An 18,484-nucleotide genomic window follows, 5' to 3' on the forward strand; every position below is an offset into this window, starting at 1 on the left:
CTCATTTCAAGTAAAATAATGGCTGCATTAAAGAATAAACTACATAACAGAACGCTTTTGAAAAATGTGCTTCTTAAAATTAAGTAATTCATTTTAGAAAAGTTAATTTCACTGAATTTTCCTGCAGCTTTAAATTCAGTTCATTCAGGTGTGAAGTGATGTCAATCAAAAACCAACATTATATTTATCTTAACATCATCTAACAAGAGACATTAGTGTTCAGAACTTTCTCTGTGGTTATTAAACCACGTGTTTCAGCTCTATTCTCTCTGGTAACATCAGTGAACAGTGAACTATTGTGTTAGGGTTCTGATCATATTGGGCTCTTAGGTTTATTTTCTGTGAATTAATTTCAGATGTGAGCGGGTACGTTCGCTAAGAAGAGTTGTGCTTTGTCTGTAGTGACGCTTCATTTACCGCTTTTAATAATAGTCACGGACTCTGAACATGTGAGGCCTACTGGTTTTAAACTGCTCGTGGGAAGAATGAACCTATAAGGGTCTGTCCAGTGTTGGATGAAGATGCTGGTCTCTCTGACCGATTGTCGTTTTATTGAGGACGTCATGTGAAATTAATTCAACAAAATCGCGCTGGACCTGCTCTTCAATCTGTTTCCTCGTGTCTCCCTCTGGTGTCGCGGTGTGTGTACATCTCACTCGAGTCAGGAAACTTGTCAGAATACCCATATTTGATTGGCTGAGATGCATCACGTGAAGTGATTTACAACGCATTGTTCGTCGTGATTCCTGCACCGCTGAACAAGTGTCGTAAATGTGCCGCTTAAAATAGAAGCGCTCAATCGAGATTTAATAATTCTGAATTATCTATCGGTGTTAGGTCCTGGTTCCGGATACAACGGTGTCTGCATCCGGATCCGGATCGCGGTCCGCCTATTAAGGACCCCTGACTTAAATGAATGGAATTGAAGTGCGTAGGGCGAGTGCGACATCTCGTGGTTGAATGTCATTCGCGTTATAAATAGCAGTTTTATTTGAGAACAAAACATCTAATGCTTAATTACATTTCATTCACGTAAACACCAAGGCTATATGGTGCAGACAGAAGATCATATTAAGCGTGCTGCACTTGAATTTTGGTTCGAATCCACATCGAAGTATTTTGATGGTGATGTGTGTTGCTCCCGGTGAGGTTTACGTCAGATGACGTCGATTTACGGCATCCCGCCATTTTATTTTTCAGAAACACAAGCAGCTAGTCAGCTCGCACACATTCAAGTAATTGTCGCCATACGGCCTTGGCACCCTGAGCGTACCGCCTTTAGTTTATTGTTTGTCGACTTTTGCTTGAGTAAGTTGGTCCAGGAGACTTGCATATATCACACGCTCCTTCTTCTGGTTCATGGTCTGACATTTTGTCAAGACATTGGAGGAGAGAAGGTAAGAACCATGCTCGAGGCTCCTTGTTAGCATAGTTAGCTTGCTGGCTAACGCAAGGGGCATTAATGAAGTCTCAATGCTACACTGTCGAGATGATAGCCAGTGTGAAACCTATTATCATGTAACTTCTAGATTATGTACACTGTTCACGCGGTGTGTAACGTTTTATAAAGCATGCGGTTTGGCCAAATTGTAATACGTACAAATTGCACGTGCTTTTAAGGAAGTCGTCTGCATGAAGACAACAGTTGCCACATGAAGCTAACAGTTGACTGCCTTGCGAGCTTCCGTTTTCTACCAGTAACGTTCCTGGTAGAATTTTGCAACGTGTCTAGATGTTTGTTATGGTAATACTTCTACATGATATTGTCAATTTAGGTGAAAGATGACGCAGTTTTTACCCCCGAATCTGCTGGCCCTATTCGCACCGCGGGACCCGATACCTTTCCTGCCACAGCTGGAGAAGCTGCCCCACGAGAAACACCACAACCAACCGTACAGTGGCATTGCACCGTTCATCAGGCATTTCGAGGTGAATATTTAATCTTCTATAATTGTGTGTGTGTGTATATGTGTATATATATATATATATATATATATATTTTTGAATTGTGCCCATATTCTTTCACAATACCACATTTTTCATGTTTTTTTTCATTTTGTGATCAGGATCCAAGAGATGCCCCCCCACCAACAAGGGCAGAGACGCGTGATGAGCGGCTGGAGAGAAAGGTGAGACATGTAATGAAGGCCTTGATGTGTGCTGAGAGGAGCGTTTTAAGACTCTTCCCCGTCTGTGAAGATAATACTTCTGTCTTGGGATGCTCCTCAAGCATGTACCCAGTGCTATAAACAAAATAGATTACATCGTAGGTTTGTTATGCCATATACGCTCAGTGGCCACTTTATTAGGCACTGACGGGGATAGTTAGGATTTTATTAATATTAGTACTCGTATGATTCGTCTTATTGGTTTGCTTCCTTATGGAGACTCTTATCGGTTCTTTGTGACTATATTGTGAGACGCAAATTGCTTTATTATTCTTGTATGTGTACAAATAGATTTTCTTGAGCGTTAATACAAAAAAAGTTAAATCTTTCAAATACATTTGCGACTAAACAATAAGTTAATTGATTAGCTTTCATTTATTAGACGTCTTGTTAGAGAACTGTGTATGGCAGGGGTGGCCAACCAGTCAGACCAAGAGCCACATTTTTTTACTGTGTTACCGCAAAGAGCCACATCATACACATGGGCACACATGAACATCACCCTATCCCTTCCTCACACACACACATACCTTTGCTCAGCCAGATTTATTGTAAATGTCACACACCAACATGATAATGACAGAAATTGACTCCTAAGACCACAGGCCAGTCATTTTCAACAATGAACATTGTGTGCACTGTCTCACACAGACAAACTCTCAGTTCAACCAAGTCCACAAACAAAAATATAATAATTTACAATAGTGTTTTTCTTTTACTATGCATGTTACTTAGTGGGACTTCTGGCATTCCTTGCCTTGAACAATCCTCTTCAAATCTGGCTTGTATTCCGTTGTTGCCACTCGAAGCAATTCTTTCACATGGGTGTCAGTCAGAACAGATCGATGCTTTGATTTCACGTGTTTCAGGGTAGAAAACACAGACTCGCAGACGTATGTTGACCCAAACATTGACAGTATCTTAACGCAGCCCGTTTGACATTGGGGTATTTTTTCATTGGCACATTTTTCCAGAACTCAATGGTCCCGTCCCTCAAAGCAGGTTTTTGGTCCTCCTCACAAAGATCGATCATCTCCAACTCAGCCGCATCCTCGTCTGTGACTAGCGGGGCTTTCAAACAGTCCGTCTCGGCGTTAAATGGGTCGACGAGGAACGTAATCTGTGGCTGCACATGCGCGTTTGACGAAAATACCGTATTTAATTCAAGCGAAGCGAACACGCACATTAAAAAAACACAAATACAAACTTCGATAAGAACGTAAGAGCCGCATGCGGCTCGGGAGCCGCGGGTTGGCCACCCCTGGTGTATGGCATCGCTAACATACCTGCAGTGGACGAGGATGGTCAGCTGCTCACCAACCAGTCAAAACCGTGCGTTTCTACAGATTCAGCGTTTCTAGAGATTTATGTTCTGCCAAACGTTTTGATAAATTGTTCCCTTACTTGTGAGGGTTTATTGCATTTGTGACACCGAGAGATATCTGCATCTACTGGAGTAGAATGTAACCACGCGTTAGATCTTTTTATCTCTGCCGTGACGTGTGTCTCACGCTGAGACGGGGTGTCAGATTAAAGCACGACTCCAGCCCTCGTGCAAAGACAGACAGAGGTTTACGACGCTGATATTTTTCGTGGATATCTCACCCCGCAATTCTAAAACAGACAGCAGACCCGTTAACGCTGTACCTTATTGATACTCTGGTGATAATCTGCACAAAAGAACGAGGCGCAAACTTTTAGAGATGACCCAATAACGTTTTTTTTGCCACAGCTACCAATTGATCTACATTGGCCGATATAGATGGTTAGATGGAGGACTAATGCCGTGTTCACACCAAACGCGTCGCGAATTATTACATACAAAGTCTATGCACAGACGCTATGTGACACGAATTTGCGATGGCGCGGCGATTCAAGGTTGATATTCAAACAAAGCCAGACTAATATGTGGGGCTCCACAGAGGTCCATTATTATTCCTTATTTATATTAATAATTTGTCTAATGTGTCAAAAGGCCTTTTTCCGATAATGTTTGCAGATGACACAACCCTAGTTCTCTCATTCAATTCAATTCACTGATTATGGAAGCTAATGCTGGTTTAACTGCCTATGCTACATGGTTCAAATTAACTAAACTATCTTTGACTATCAACGAAATCTAATTTTATTATTTACAGTGGCAAAATATCGTACTCTAAGGATTTATCTAAAATTAAAATGGAATCTGTTGAGATGCCTCAAGTGTCATCTCCGAAATTCCTATGAATTATTATTGATGAGTTAAGTAAGTAAACATTGACTGTTAGTAGAAAAATAAACAAATCTATTGGAATAATCAGGAGGGTTAGACATCTTGTCTCTGCAGACTGTCTCCTTATTCTTTATTACAGTATAATGTATCCCTATCTTTCATATTGTAATATAGTTCGGATCAGTACTTTCCCTACTTCTCTGCAAAACATGTTGGTCCTCCAGAAACGTTCTGTTAGGATCACAACCCGATCAGTCACACATCTCATCTGTTCCTCTATTTCAGAAATTGCAGATTCTTACTATTTATGGCATCAATATTTCTCTAATTTCTCTGTTTTCATTTATAAGATACTTTCAGGTGAAGGAATATTCCTGATCATTGCAAGACCTACAAAGTCTATTCACATCTTCATCCTCCTACATTACTGACTAGCAGAGGTCCACTTTCAATAAGATTTAGGAACCAAATCATGGAATGACTTTTCCCACCTAACAAAAAAATGTCTATAAAATGTGTCAAACGGTGCCTAAAAGAACATCTAATTGCGGTCTTGTAACAGTGTTTTATGTATTAGTGTTCATGTCTTTCTTGTTTCAGCTGTTATATTACATGTATAGTTGTTGTCCCTCAGAGGGACTTGTAGCATTAATATTGCTTATGAGTTACTGCAGGTGTATAAACCAACATCCCTGAACAAACACAAGCCCACGCTCACACTCGCATGCACACACACACTCAACACAATTACATTATTTATCTTTCTTTCTGTTAGTTGTAATGTCTTATGCATATTTTATTTGATGTTTGTAAATTTGTAATATTATATAGGTGGAGGCTTCAAATAAGCCCAGTTGGCTTTCTGCCTCTTCTTGATATTAATTTAGCTCTGATAGTTAGGAAGTCAAACCACAATAATTCCCTCTCTAATAACTACTTTATATTACTGGGAAACATTGCTTTTTCAAAACTAACTTTATTCGAGTGTCTCTCCAAAATGAATATGTATATAATATGTAGGATAGCTTTTAACCTCTCATGCCACGGTCACACTAATAAGGTATCCAATAACTGTGTGTGAAGTCATGACTTCTGAGCAAATCCTCCACTTTGCACAAGGGGCTGCAGGTCTGCAGTCGTGGATGGCGCTGACCGTGATCAAAGGCCAGCCCTAGCACCTCTATGAGCTTCGTTGTTCACAGTGAGCCTTCACTGAGGGATCCAGATTAACCATTTCCTGTTCATCTTTGGCATTTGCAGAGGCGAGAAAAGATCGAGAGGAGACAAGCCGTGGTGGAGACAGAACTCAAGCTTTGTAAGTTTTCACAGTGACCTACATTACGAGCTCTTTTCACTGCATATGGTTTCTTGGCTTAAACTAACCGGCTTTTCTATTTGCATTATTTCAGGGGACCCCCATAATGACCCCAATGCACAAGGGGATGCCTTCAAGACATTGTTTGTTGCACGAGTGGTGAGTGTGTGATTTTAGGCGTTTATAGATTAAGCAAATGATTATTTTGTTGATGTCTAATGGTATTCTCTTTGCTGTAGAACTACGATACGACAGAGTCCAAGCTTCGCCGTGAGTTTGAGGTCTATGGCCCCATCAAACGGGTATGTTCAGCTACTGTTTCTCACTTATCGAGACCTGTGTACAAACTCTGTTTAAATGACATCCTATATATGCTATATACAGTATGTATCCCTGCAAACCCAACACCATGAAATCCATTCATCTGCATTTGTTACATAGTTTGCTGGCAGTAAATCCTAAGACACCGCAAGTGGTGCCGATGTCATGCCAAAACTTTATCTGATATCTCGGGGACACCTGACCCATTAAGAGATGTCAGTGACACACCGACTGCTGTACACTGTACTTTTAATTTATTTTATCCTATTTTTGTTGTGCTATGTCGGTGTATTGAAAATTCTAAATTGTTAGTGTACAGTGTAGCACCACTGGCCCATTTAGGAAGCATATAGTCTATTTCTGTTGAACATGGTAAGACAAGTTTGATTCAACTATACGTTTGTGGCTTTGGGTTGTGTTACACATGATGTATGCACACACTTGATGTGGCCTGTCGTGGATTTCCAGGTCTTTGTGTAGTGATTATTCCACAGCCAACTCATGTCTCATTCCTGTTTGTTCCAGATTTACATAGTCTACAACAAGAGGACGGGGAAGCCACGCGGCTATGCATTCATTGAGTATGAGCATGAACGAGACATGCACTGTGAGTACCAATGTATACATGGTCACATGTTCATGAAGACATGCAGGGTGGTTCTTCAGTTGAACCCCCTGTCCTTTTATTCTATGTGGGTATTCTGGTAATGATACTGGGGTGACACTTTAGGAAGGCGACTACTACCGAATGACAAAATAGATGTTTGTGGAATCAAAGATATCTGAGTACTTCTAAATGTTGAAATCAGAGTCTGGTGGTTGTGTGATGTGTGTGTCTGTGTTTGATGCGTGTCATCAGTTGACTAATAGTCTGGTTGAGGAGGGGACCACTTCATTCAGTAGCATCCTGGGAAAAGTGGGACGACCAAGAGGTAGAACTGTGTCTTTCATCTGTGAACCGGAACATCTTTGCCTGTCAAGGGGCACATTGTCTTTTAACAGTTAGGCATTGTAGCTCTGTGGAAGAGCAGCTCTCCTGGTTGGACTGTGATGGTAAGCACAAGGTCACACTGGTCGCCAAGCACTGAATGGGATTTTATGGAAACCCATCTTTTGTAGATCGTAGCTTGTTTGTCAAAGTTTTTATTGGTGGTCTTCAACCCTGGTCATGGTGAGATTAGTTAAATACACCACACTAGTGAGATATTTAAAGCCGGTGGTGACGCCACAGCGAGTAATGGTGTACCGTCTTATTAGACAAGTGAATGGTGCCATCTAACACAATGACACCATTCTGGGATATTAGTGTGATCGGCTCTTCAAGACCAGAGTTGCTGAATCACAGCAAACGTGTAGTCACAGCAGTGGGTGAAATGAGGGGGGATGTGGGGCTAAACAGTATATTAACTGTGTGTTGTTCTCATTGCCACTGCAGCCGCCAATCTGTGATGGCTATTGGCCAGAGCTGGCTGGCAGATGATGATGGTTATGATACATCTACACCCTACTACCACAGCTCAGTATATGGTTGGTATAATGGGTTTGTATGATGGGTAAGATTTTTTTCCACCCTCCATCTCCTACATAGGGAAGAGGAGCTACGTTCAATGGGTAAAGCGGCATTTCTTTGCAAGCCTTAAAGAGCTTTCAGTGCAATTACTACTACTTGGATTTTAGGCTTTGACCATTGAACGCACCCCTGACCACTAGTGTATTAAAGTTTGCCCAATGATTCTGCCCTTTGTCAAAGCCACCTCAGTTACTCAGGGCTTATGCTTCGCAATAGCTTTGCTGTGTGGGGGGGGCACAGGGTCAGTGAACAAGAAGGAGAAATCTAAATGTGTTAAGCAGCTGTCACTCAGTGTGCCGTTAGATATGATTAACACTGTGCAGATTGATTGCTTTTCACAATCTCAGTGATGCCGTTTTGTCTGGTTGCGTAGCAGTTCATCTCAGTAACGTGTAAACGTAGCTCAGCAGGAAAGGCACTCGGTAAAGAAATGGAGTCACGTTTTTCTGCTAAATATCGGTGCCGATTAAATAAGGCGTTATGTAAATAACAGAAGCTGGGCATTGACTCGGTACATATCGGCCCATACTGTTGATACCATTTAACACTTCATTCTCCAAACCTTTGTTAGGCTGGCAGGTTGTAGAGCCTAATTAGCGTAACAATGGTAGGGCTGTGTAATACATCGGTATTAGTGATGAGATCTATGAGATTAGATTTTGGATATCATAATATGGCACTAGTGTTGTCTTCTCCTGGTTTTAAGGCTGCATTATGCTGAAGTGATATCTAAACTGAACAGACTGCCTTTGCCCACTTGATCATTATATCCACATCACTGAGAAATGTCATGGCGTAAATATTTGGTGAAAGCACCAAAGGTCGCAATATCAAGGTATATATGATATGATATTGTCATTTTCACCATATTGCTCTGCCCTAAATACAGTTCATAACGCCATTTAAAATGTTCAAATCTCACAGAAGTCAGTGCATTATACTGTCCAATCAAATAGGTCTGAGCTGGCTTTAATAGAAATGGCAGATGAGGGGAATTTTCTTGGTAATTCTGCTAAATGAGCAATTCATACATTTATTCACTACATAACTTAAGGTAGATACTAGTTTAATGTAGCCCTACATATGAATTCATAACAATAGTAAGGTTATTTTAAAGAAAAGTTTCAGTGTATGTCATGTCAGTTAATACGTTTAGACACTGGACTTGATATTTCAGGCCACTTTAGATCAAGACATGCCAGTGTGTCGATGAACATGACTTTCTTGGTTTAAAAAAAAAAAAGTTTGTTTCTCATTAGTTTGGTCGGGGTTGTAATAACGCAACTCCTGTAAGGAAGGTAGCCCCGTTTTTTTGTTTTTGTCTTTGCTTATTTTCTTTCAGTTGGTCAGTTTTGGTAGGACTGGTGGGGGTTTGGTAAGGCCCTATCATTGGATGGGATGTTGTCGTCCTAAGTGAACACAGGAAGTGGAGGGGTTCTGGTAAGGCCCCAGATAAGAGGTGTTGCGACGGTATATGTACTGGTGCTGGTGGATGTTGGTAAGACTCTAAGACTGGGGCAGAGACTTTCATAAGGCCCATGTGTCAGGGACTATGGTAAGACTGTATAGTATGAGTGAGGGAGTTTGGTAAGGCCCTCAAAATGTATGTGAGGATTTGGTAAGGCCCTCGGACTGTATGCTATCACTGATGGGTTTTGGTAAGGCCCTCCTCTTGGACGCAAGTTTTGCCCTCAGCGATCATCACGGCATCAGACCAGTGTAGCAGCCAGGATGAGCCACCTGCATCTCTCCAAGTCCTCTTCCATTATGCAAGATGGATCAAAAGGCTGTTGTGGGGTATAATGAGGTGTGGGACAAAGTCTGAATGTACACGAGGTTGGACATATGCCAAATGCTAGACCTCATGCTGATGCAAGCTCATGTTGATCTCCCATGAAGCTCGTAAGAAGTTCCAGCTTCTATAACAAAATGTATTACTGCCATACCAAAGTATTTGCTGTTAATAGTGCAAGGTAAACTTTATTTCCCTGACCAGTTTATTCTCACGCATTTGTAAAATATTTAAGGTCAAACGTGTGCTTTACTGCCATGATAGGAATTTGTGTTTTTCACAAATAAGAAAAATCTGATATTTGTCACAGGTGAAGACATAACAGAGTTGTAATAGCTGTGATTTTAATACTAGATAATGCCAAAGTCGGCCATTCCAGCAGGTTGGGTTAACTATTGCGAATGTGTAATGAGCTGATTTAAGATGCCATGTCAGCTGTCTAACTTCTCTCAGTCAAACCTGCGTGAGAGATTGAGCATTTATGAGAAAATGCAGAGAAACTTTACTTATTAAGTAGTAATTGTACGAAGGCTGCATGATTCTCCTGAGGACAACTTAAGATGGCTACAATATATACTGTTATTTAATGCAGACAGGAACTGAAAGCTGGGTATTTAAATGATGCAGTTAAAAGTGTAACATATCAATCACTCATCGGGTGGAAGGAAGTCTGCTCCCATTATCCTTCGGCTTTTGCCCAGAGAGCAGCCATCTCGGCCTCGCCTGCTCCTGGTCAGTATAATAATGCATTGTTTGTTTCCTTGGCCACATTGGTGCAGTCGTATTCCTATCTCACCTCTGTCTTCCCTCTCCCCATTCCTCTTCTCCAGCCTCCTACAAGCATGCCGACGGGAAGAAGATTGACGGTAGAAGGGTGCTGGTTGACGTGGAACGTGGACGCACTGTGAAAGGATGGCATCCTCGCAGGCTGGGTCAGCTGCCTCTTTTTATTTCAAACTTCAGAGCTCTGTGCTGGGCTTGATTAGATATCATGTTGAAAACACCTTGCACATGAATATTATTTACCACCTGTTGTAAGCTTTTTTTAACAGCACCTCACGTGTGTTGGCACGTAATTTACATACTCTGCTCAGTGTGGACAGTTGTTTTCTGATGTAGCCACCGTACTACGCACATGGACGTTGGTTTCCTGGATCAATCATTAGCTTCTTTTTTTGAACATGATACTCAGTTGAAACTGATTTAATGATGCTCGAGAAAACGACTGATCAACGCTGATACATTTTTAGCATTATGCAAGTGTTGAGATTGATGTGTTGCCTTTAGATCTTTGTGTCTGATAATCCTTCAGATTTGACATCCAGGTTGTTTTTTTAGCTATAGGAACACATCCACACCAAAGAAGCCATGTGGTGCTCTTTGTGACACAGTGCTGTTGTCTTTCTATACACAGCCTGTAACCAGTGTTGACTTCTAAGTCTGAAGGTCCATACTTGGAGAATACACATATTTGACTTCATCTTATGTTTTGCTTGTTTTTCTTAACTAGGTGGTGGATTGGGTGGCACTAGAAGAGGTGGCGCTGATGTCAACATTAAGCACTCCGGCCGAGATGATGCATCACGTTATGAAGAGCGCCCTATAGTGGGGTGAGTACTTTCAGTGAAGATATGTGATTTGTTATAAAATACTGCTGTGTATAACAGTCTTCACTTTGTCCTGACTGTTCATAGTGATCGGGAACCCCGAGAGCGCAGGGAGCGCAGCCGAGAGCGCGACCGCGACAAGGACAAGGACAGAGAGCGCCGAAGGTCTCGATCCCGTGAACGCCGTCGCCGTACTCGATCTCGGGAGCGAGAGAGAGAGAGACCGATTGGAGGAGCAGAGGAGGTCGGCGGCGGCGGTGGGGGCGGCGGCGGCGGCGGTGGTGGTGGTGGTGGTAGTAGTGGTGGTGGTGGTGGTAGTGGTAGCCGGCGTCGAGAGCGGGAGAAGGACCGTGGGGGGGTGGCAGCGGGAGGAGACAGCAGGAGTAGGGAGAGGAGTCGAGAACGGAAGAGAAGGAGCAGGAGCAGGGATCGCAAGAGAGACAGGGAGAGAGGCAAGGGGCTAGATGGGGAGGAGGTCGGCCAGGGAGACGGAGCCCCTGAAGGTGGTGAGCGGGTGCTGGAGGAAAATGAAGGAGAAGTGGGTGAGGGCATGGATGAGCGTAGGGACAGGGATAGAGACAGGGACCGCAGGCGCAGCCACAGGGACAGAGAGAGGCGCAGGGGAGACCGGGACAGAGACAGGGAACATAAGAGGGAGCGGGGGGAGAGGGATAGGGGGGACCGCAGAGAGGAGCGTCACGGCTCCCAACGAGATGACATGGGCCCCCAAGATGACCTGGCCAATGAGGGTGAGGGAGGAGCGCCACCACACATGGAGGAGTACAGTCAGGATGGCATGATGGACCAGCAGTCGGTGCCATCGGCTGACGGCTACGGCTCCAGTGAAAATGGCTACAAGATGGAGGGAGCGGGGGGAGAAGAGTACTGAGACAGCAGACGCCCACTCATAAATAAGTTGTTTCATACTATACTTTAACTCTGCCCTTAACTTTTTACCAAGACACAGGAACCCTAAATGATGTCAGGGCCTCTTTAGCACCAGGCTTCTAGCTAGCTTTCCTCCTGTCTGTCAAGAATCTGTTGAAATATTCCTCTTAATACTGTTGCACGCACAGTTGATACATATAACTGATTTGGTCTCACAGAAGTTGCAGCTTTCCTGCATTGTCCGACTAATCCGTGCCACTAAATGTTACCAGATTACTTTTTACTTGATTCACTCTAGATGTTTTTTCTTTTTCCACTTGGCTTGGGAAGAACTGTAGAAACACAAGCTCCATTCGGTTTTAGAAGGGTAGATTGTGTTGTCTTTTATTTCCAGATTCATAAAACAGTTGGATTGTATGCTCATTTGGAACCAAGTGACAAATTTCCCCTCAATGTATGTGAAATTGATGGAGATGTAGTATTGTGTGACTATTGAGGGCGGTTCTGTTTATTCATTCTGGAATAAAGTTTTTTTCTTTTCTTTTTGGTTAATTATGTCTGCTGTTTGTATGTTAGATTTGCAAGGCCATTTTAATAAAGATGTGGCTTAAAGCCAGAGCTCATCCTATTTGTATGCCTTTCATAACGCATCCTGTGACTTTAACTTCTGATTCTATTTTCAGACCTTAAATGTAACCATTCCGTCCTCCACCTGCAGTATAAAAAGACAGAGCTGGACAGCTATCATGAGTTGACATGTTTAAATTATTTTTCTTACGGTTTAGTTGCATGATAGTTCTGTTATAATGGAGCTGCATCGGCGCAGTAGCTTGCTTTGACTATGTGGTCCACACAGGTAGAGAGCTTACTATATAGCATATCAATTCCCCATAGTCTGATTTTTATATTGCGTGAATGAAAAAAGGTGATTTAAATGTTTAGTAAAAAAAATCTACTGCATTATGTAACAAGAAATAGTCAGCAACGAAATAAAGTTACATATAGTATGATGGGCTAAAAACTTGTTTGGAACAGTTTATCAAATTATTGTGAACAATAATTCCTTAGTGTATAGTTGCAATAATTTCACCTATTCGGAATACAGACCTGATATTGGAATGTGTATGTAAGAATGACGGAGTGAATTAGCGTTTGTTTTCAGTCTGCGCAGTAGGAGCACAGAAACACCCGTTCTATGAGCACGCGTTGAAGCCGAGCTGCGGTGCGTCAGGCTGCACACTGCCCGATCCTCTGTCCTGCTCACCGGCCGTCTCGGCTCCTCATCGACAGTCTGCTGACCATGTCATCATAGAAGATGGACCACGCATCGCTGTGAGCCAGACCCCTTGCTCGTCTAAGCAGTGTTGAGTAGGCTATCGGCCTGGACGCGGAGGGGCTCACAATGATGTCCTCTTACTACCACCCTGCCAAGGACGCAGATATGGCGGCCCTGACGGAGCCGCTGTGCCTGGAGAGAGGTAACATTAACGGAGCCTCGTTCAGGTTTTCAGTAACGTATCACCTGTTTCACCTCGCGGATGTAGAGGCGGCACTTTGTCTAAAATGAAGCTACCCAATGATGGGGAATAACGGCGTTGTCCTCATTTGAATATGTGTCGGCTGTTTAATAAGCTAGGCTGACGTTAGTGAAGCCTCATGTCGCAGTTGAACGTGTCAAACGTTTAAAAGGGCCTTTATAAAGGGATATGGCTCGCGCACGTTTCTTTCTTGTAGTACACATAGAATCCATTGAGACTGCCACTTAACTGAAGACATTTTTGATTAAACATGCTTGGCTTGGTCTACATTTATTATCTGTACATCGAATACGGAGGACGTATTATCGCACGCGCCTCCGACAATATGCATCATCATTCCACTGATCTGAGCGCGGCTGGGTGTGAAACATCGAGTTGTCACTGTCCCTTAAAAAAACAAAAAACGAAACCGTGCAGCGCGCGCGAATATGGTGAGTCCGTCGCGCGGACGCAGCAAGCGTGTGTGTGAGGTGCGGTCAAGTCTTCTCCCTCATTGTTCCTGTGAATGGAGGAGCGAACTGCGTTCTGATGTAAAGCAGCACGCTCTTTATTTCACTCCTATTTCTTGAGCCCATATAACCTCACAGCGCGGCCGACAGGAGCTATAGGTGTGGTCGCGTGCCTGAGTAATAACCACGCAATAAACTCACGAGGAGCGTTCTATGAAGGTGGCTCAGAAGGAAGCAGAGCTCACTGTCAGAAGCGTTTCTGGAATGCTACTACAGGGTTAGCCGCCTCCTCAAGGATGCGAGGGTCCAAGGACAGAGGATGTATGTTGTACAGATGTAAGGCCCTCTGAGGCAAACTGTGATATTGGACGTTACAAATATAATGGAAAATGAATAACCTTATATTTTTTGTTGTGCTTTATTGCCCATAGTGTTCATAATTGCCACACAGTCGCCTGCTGGCTTGTGGTTCCTGCTTAGCCCTGTTGATAATCCGTCCTTGTGTGTGTGTGTGTGTGTGTGTGTGTGTGTGTGTGTGTGTGTGTGTGTGTATGTGTTAGATGTGTGCAGGGTGATTGAGCTGCTGGACCGGCTGCAGCGGAGCGGTGAGCTGCCTCCTCCCAAACTGCAGGCCCTGCAGAGAGTCCTACAGAGCAAATTCTGTGCTGCCATCAGAGAGGTACAGCAAAGAGTTCTGGGAAGTCTGGGGCAAAAAGAACTCAAGAGTATTTCCTCCCTAATGTATGAACATTGTGTCAGCCTGCATCCAGCCACCACGGTTACTTCCCCACACAAGTGAGCTTTGAGTTGGGGTCCGGTCGGCATAGTGCTATCTCAGGCTAACCATGTCCTGACTGCAGCTCGGTCACATCCTGACACGAGACTCATTTTCATCTTCTCATCTCAATCTCACTGTGTGTGTGACTCTCTGCTCTGCCCTGTTGCCCCTCAGGTGTATGAGCAGCTGTATGACACTCTAGACATCGTTGGAGGACCGGAGGTGCGAGCACAGGCAACTGCCAAGGTATGACATGCAAACTAATAACTAAAGACACTTCACGATTGCACAATATACATCGTATAAGAGACATTTAGGCCCTATTTTAATTGCACAAGCACAGCAACCAGCGCTTGTGGTAGTTCATGGACTGAGTGGGCGTCTCCCAGCTCATCTGCTATTTTGGTCCAGGAGCACAAAGGGAAGAAGTGCTGGGTGCAGTGGAATATAGGTGATTAATAGATGTACTCTCATACACGCTCGTATGTACATTGAAAGACATTTTGCTTGCTGTAATCATTCCTCTCGTGGATGCAGGGGATTCTGAACTACACAGACTGTAACTTCAGAAGATTGACACTTGATTTGTGGAACTGCTGAAGCTTCATATTTACTTTCTGTCTGTTCCATTGGACGCGTGTTAGGAAGGGATCTGTTTATAGCCAGTATGAACAGGAGGAACCATTACAGCAGGTGAAACCTAGTTCAATGTCCATGTGGGCATGTGACTATTGTTTTAAGACAGACGTGAAAAATGTGAACTTAACCCTTTTTTTAATGCTGATCATATGGCCGCCTTCCTAAACAGGCCACAGTGGCAGCCTTTGCAGCCAGCGAGGGCCACGCCCATCCAAGGGTGGTGGAGCTGCCCAAGACAGAAGAGGGTCTGGGCTTCAACATCATGGGGGGCAAAGAGCAGAACTCCCCCATCTACATCTCCAGAGTGATCCCTGGGGGCGTGGCCGACCGCCAAGGAGGGCTGAAGAGAGGAGACCAGCTGCTGTCAGTCAACGGAGTGGTGAGAAGCTCAGGCCTGCTGTGAGCTACTAGACGCCCACTGAGAGGAGATACACACACTCAAGTTCAACACAAGTTTATTTCAATGACAGCTTTTATAAATAAACTCAAATAAAAATTCACTTCCAAATATTTGAGGGTCTACTCTAGATGTTGATAATTAGTGAAAAAGTATACAGCTGATATGCACTGTTTCCCCAACTCTTCTGATTCCAAGTTTCCATTCTGTTGGACGTGTAAGCACAGTCAACTCCTCTTCTGTGTTCGCTGCAGAAAGTGAGAGCTCGGCCACCAGAGGTCGCCAAACACCAGCTTCAGCTGACGGGAGGCACCTATAAGGGCCCCAAAAACGGACTCTGGCAGTGGTTTAGACCTCATTGCATGTCTGCATACATGGATGTAAATCACACATATTTGTTGGTGTTCGGTCTGCATGCAGAGTCCGGTCTGTGTAGACCCTCACTGAGAGTTTATATTGTTCACGTGTTCTATGAGTGAGAACATGTAGTGTGAAGGACGACAGCTTACACTTCACTGTGCAACCCTGTCATGTAAATAGGACGCTGACAACTGCAGAGCCTGGCCAAAGGGAACATTATAAGAAGTGCTTTCTTCTTTTAATACAGGTTCTGCTAGTTCTGTGCTGTTGGCAGCGGCACATAGAACAACTGACAATTAAAAAGCTATTTACTAATAAACCCCACCAGGAAGAAAAAGCAGCTCCACATACAAGACACTGTAAGAGTGTAAATAGCATCATTTCAGAATTGTCTGTTTATCACACCAAAGGTCTGTTTTTGGTCATTTTGAATGTTTTCTCTTGGATACTCCAAAGACACACTTTGGACCAAATTTTAACTTACAGGCCTTTTTAACAAACATGTGTAGAGCTGTGCTGTCTAGAAGTCTGCTACAGCTGAGTTCTCCTCTGTGGGGGATACTGTGTTCATCAGTATAAGGAGCCATTGTAGTGACCCGGATGGAACGGTGTCCAGCAGACCGTTGGGACCCTTATAGCATGTGGCCTGAGAGTCTTGTGTGTCGGTGTCCATGCAGAGCGTTGAGGGCGAGCACCACGAGAAGGCCGTGGAGCTGCTGAAGGCTGCCCAGGGTTCGGTCAAGCTGGTGGTCCGCTACACCCCGAAGGTCCTGGAGGAAATGGAGGCTCGCTTTGAGAAGATGAGGAGCGCCCGAAGACGACAGCAGCACACCAGCTACTCGTGAGTCACACACTGTTGATATCACACTGTCAGCGTGTCCCGGATCAAATGACACGCTTACTCAGCTTTCTTCCGATCACCTGCATCCTGATCTGATCTCAATATGCAAATGAATGCGGGTTAGCTGGCATATGTCTCTTATGTCAAGGAAAGCTGGGCGGGATGATCCAGAGGGGCCACTAAAAACCCTTTCCCCTGGGACTAGGAACCTTTTAAGGAACTCTTTGCATTTCGACCGCATGGTACCAGGGTCTAAATTAAGTTCTGGGGAAATTTCAACCCCCAAAAAGGTCCTGGTCGGAGTGAAACATAAGAACTTTGGGGGTGGGGTTTGCAGGGCGGACCGTCGCTGATTGGTTGAACACAAACAGCGGCGCTGCTGCTTCAACTTGTGCATCACTTCATTCATAAACAAAGATTCATAAATTTGTTTTTGTGGCCATGTCGTAGTATAGTTTCTGGCATGCAGCATCATTCTCTGTCTCTCTTCCTGCAGATCTCTGGAGTCCAGGGGCTAATGCTAATCCAACGCTAATCCATCAACCTCCTCGTCTAACCCTCCTGACTGTTCTGTTCTAAGCAGGAGGCAAGACCGCAGATGAGAAGCAAAAAACCAAAGTAGCCTACCAACGCCTGCTACCTGAACTTCTTCATGAAGCCAACGCTGCAGTTTAGGATATTCTCCCCTCCCTCTTTCCCTATTTCTTAGAGAAATACAGAGTCAGCTTGTTGTCAGACCATGCCTGTAATTTCATCTCTCCAGTGTGAAATCATCCTCAGCATGCTATTACATAAGGGCAACACATTATCTGTAGTGTGTGGCTTAACTAGAACCTAGGGTTTATATTCTCAAGTCGTTTTGATTTTGCCTTCTCATGTAGTGCACTGCACTCCTCAGCAGTGTCCGCTGTCAGTAGCAGAGGAAGCATGTGGAACCATTCAACCACCATTTCTCCATCAGGTGTCCCAGCTAGAGAACGAGCATTAGCGATATGAAGAACTACACTGGATTCAGTCAACTGGCAAGTGTCATCTCAGTCAAAAGTTTTGAGGATAAAAAACAACAACATTCATTTGTGTATTCATTGATTTGCATAATTATTCATGAAATAAAGTATGTGTTAATTCATTTTGGTCATCTTTCCTGCTGCATATGGGTTATGTTTCAAGAAGTCAAATTGTTTTTGCAAACACACTTGGCAATAAACCGTTTCTGATTCCGATGCTCATTCTGATGATGAGCGATCTTCCTCCAGGACACACAGCTGACGTTGGCTGTGAAGTAGAAATGACATTATTTTGAAATTTAAGTTTCAAACTTGTGAAACCTTGATTTCTACATGTGAAAACAAAAAGGCCAAATCCGAAACTGCAAATTGGAAGTTGGAAGACAGCTTCAGCCTTGTAGTTTATTGTGCAGTAGAACTGTATTGATGGCAACCCAGGGGCAAGAGTAGACTTCCTCAAGGGCACCCAAAGGTCATGAAAGAAAGACCCACCACGTCTGAGTTGGATCAGCTGCACTGTAGATGATTTGGAGACGAGATCTTACACAACACTTTTGTTTTCATGGGGTTTTACTGATTCCAGTGAAAACAGCGGAGCTGGC

The 18,484-nt window shown here is 43.8% G+C and overlaps 2 protein-coding genes across 2 annotated transcripts; both read left to right on the plus strand.

Annotated features, from left to right (window-relative positions):
• The first annotated feature begins 1,202 nt into the window (after positions 1–1,202).
• Positions 1,203–12,496, plus strand: snrnp70 (small nuclear ribonucleoprotein 70 (U1)). The gene is made up of 10 exons (XM_079177851.1): positions 1,203–1,397; positions 1,776–1,929; positions 2,067–2,129; positions 5,641–5,695; positions 5,790–5,854; positions 5,935–5,997; positions 6,542–6,623; positions 10,209–10,310; positions 10,889–10,988; positions 11,073–12,496. Exons 2-10 carry the CDS (start codon positions 1,783–1,785, stop codon positions 11,872–11,874), a joined length of 1,479 nt encoding a protein of 492 aa, XP_079033977.1. The 5' UTR covers positions 1,203–1,397; positions 1,776–1,782; the 3' UTR covers positions 11,875–12,496.
• Positions 12,497–13,139: 643 nt separating this feature from the next.
• On the plus strand, positions 13,140–17,870 carry lin7b (lin-7 homolog B (C. elegans)). The gene is made up of 6 exons (XM_079177752.1): positions 13,140–13,351; positions 14,421–14,539; positions 14,813–14,884; positions 15,447–15,656; positions 16,712–16,875; positions 17,372–17,870. Exons 1-6 carry the CDS (start codon positions 13,276–13,278, stop codon positions 17,391–17,393), a joined length of 663 nt encoding a protein of 220 aa, XP_079033878.1. The 5' UTR covers positions 13,140–13,275; the 3' UTR covers positions 17,394–17,870.
• The last annotated feature ends 614 nt before the right edge of the window (positions 17,871–18,484 follow it).

This window comes from Pholis gunnellus (genome assembly GCF_910591455.1).
Source record: "Pholis gunnellus genome assembly, chromosome: 17".
NCBI classification, from domain to species: Eukaryota; Metazoa; Chordata; class Actinopteri; order Perciformes; family Pholidae; genus Pholis; species Pholis gunnellus.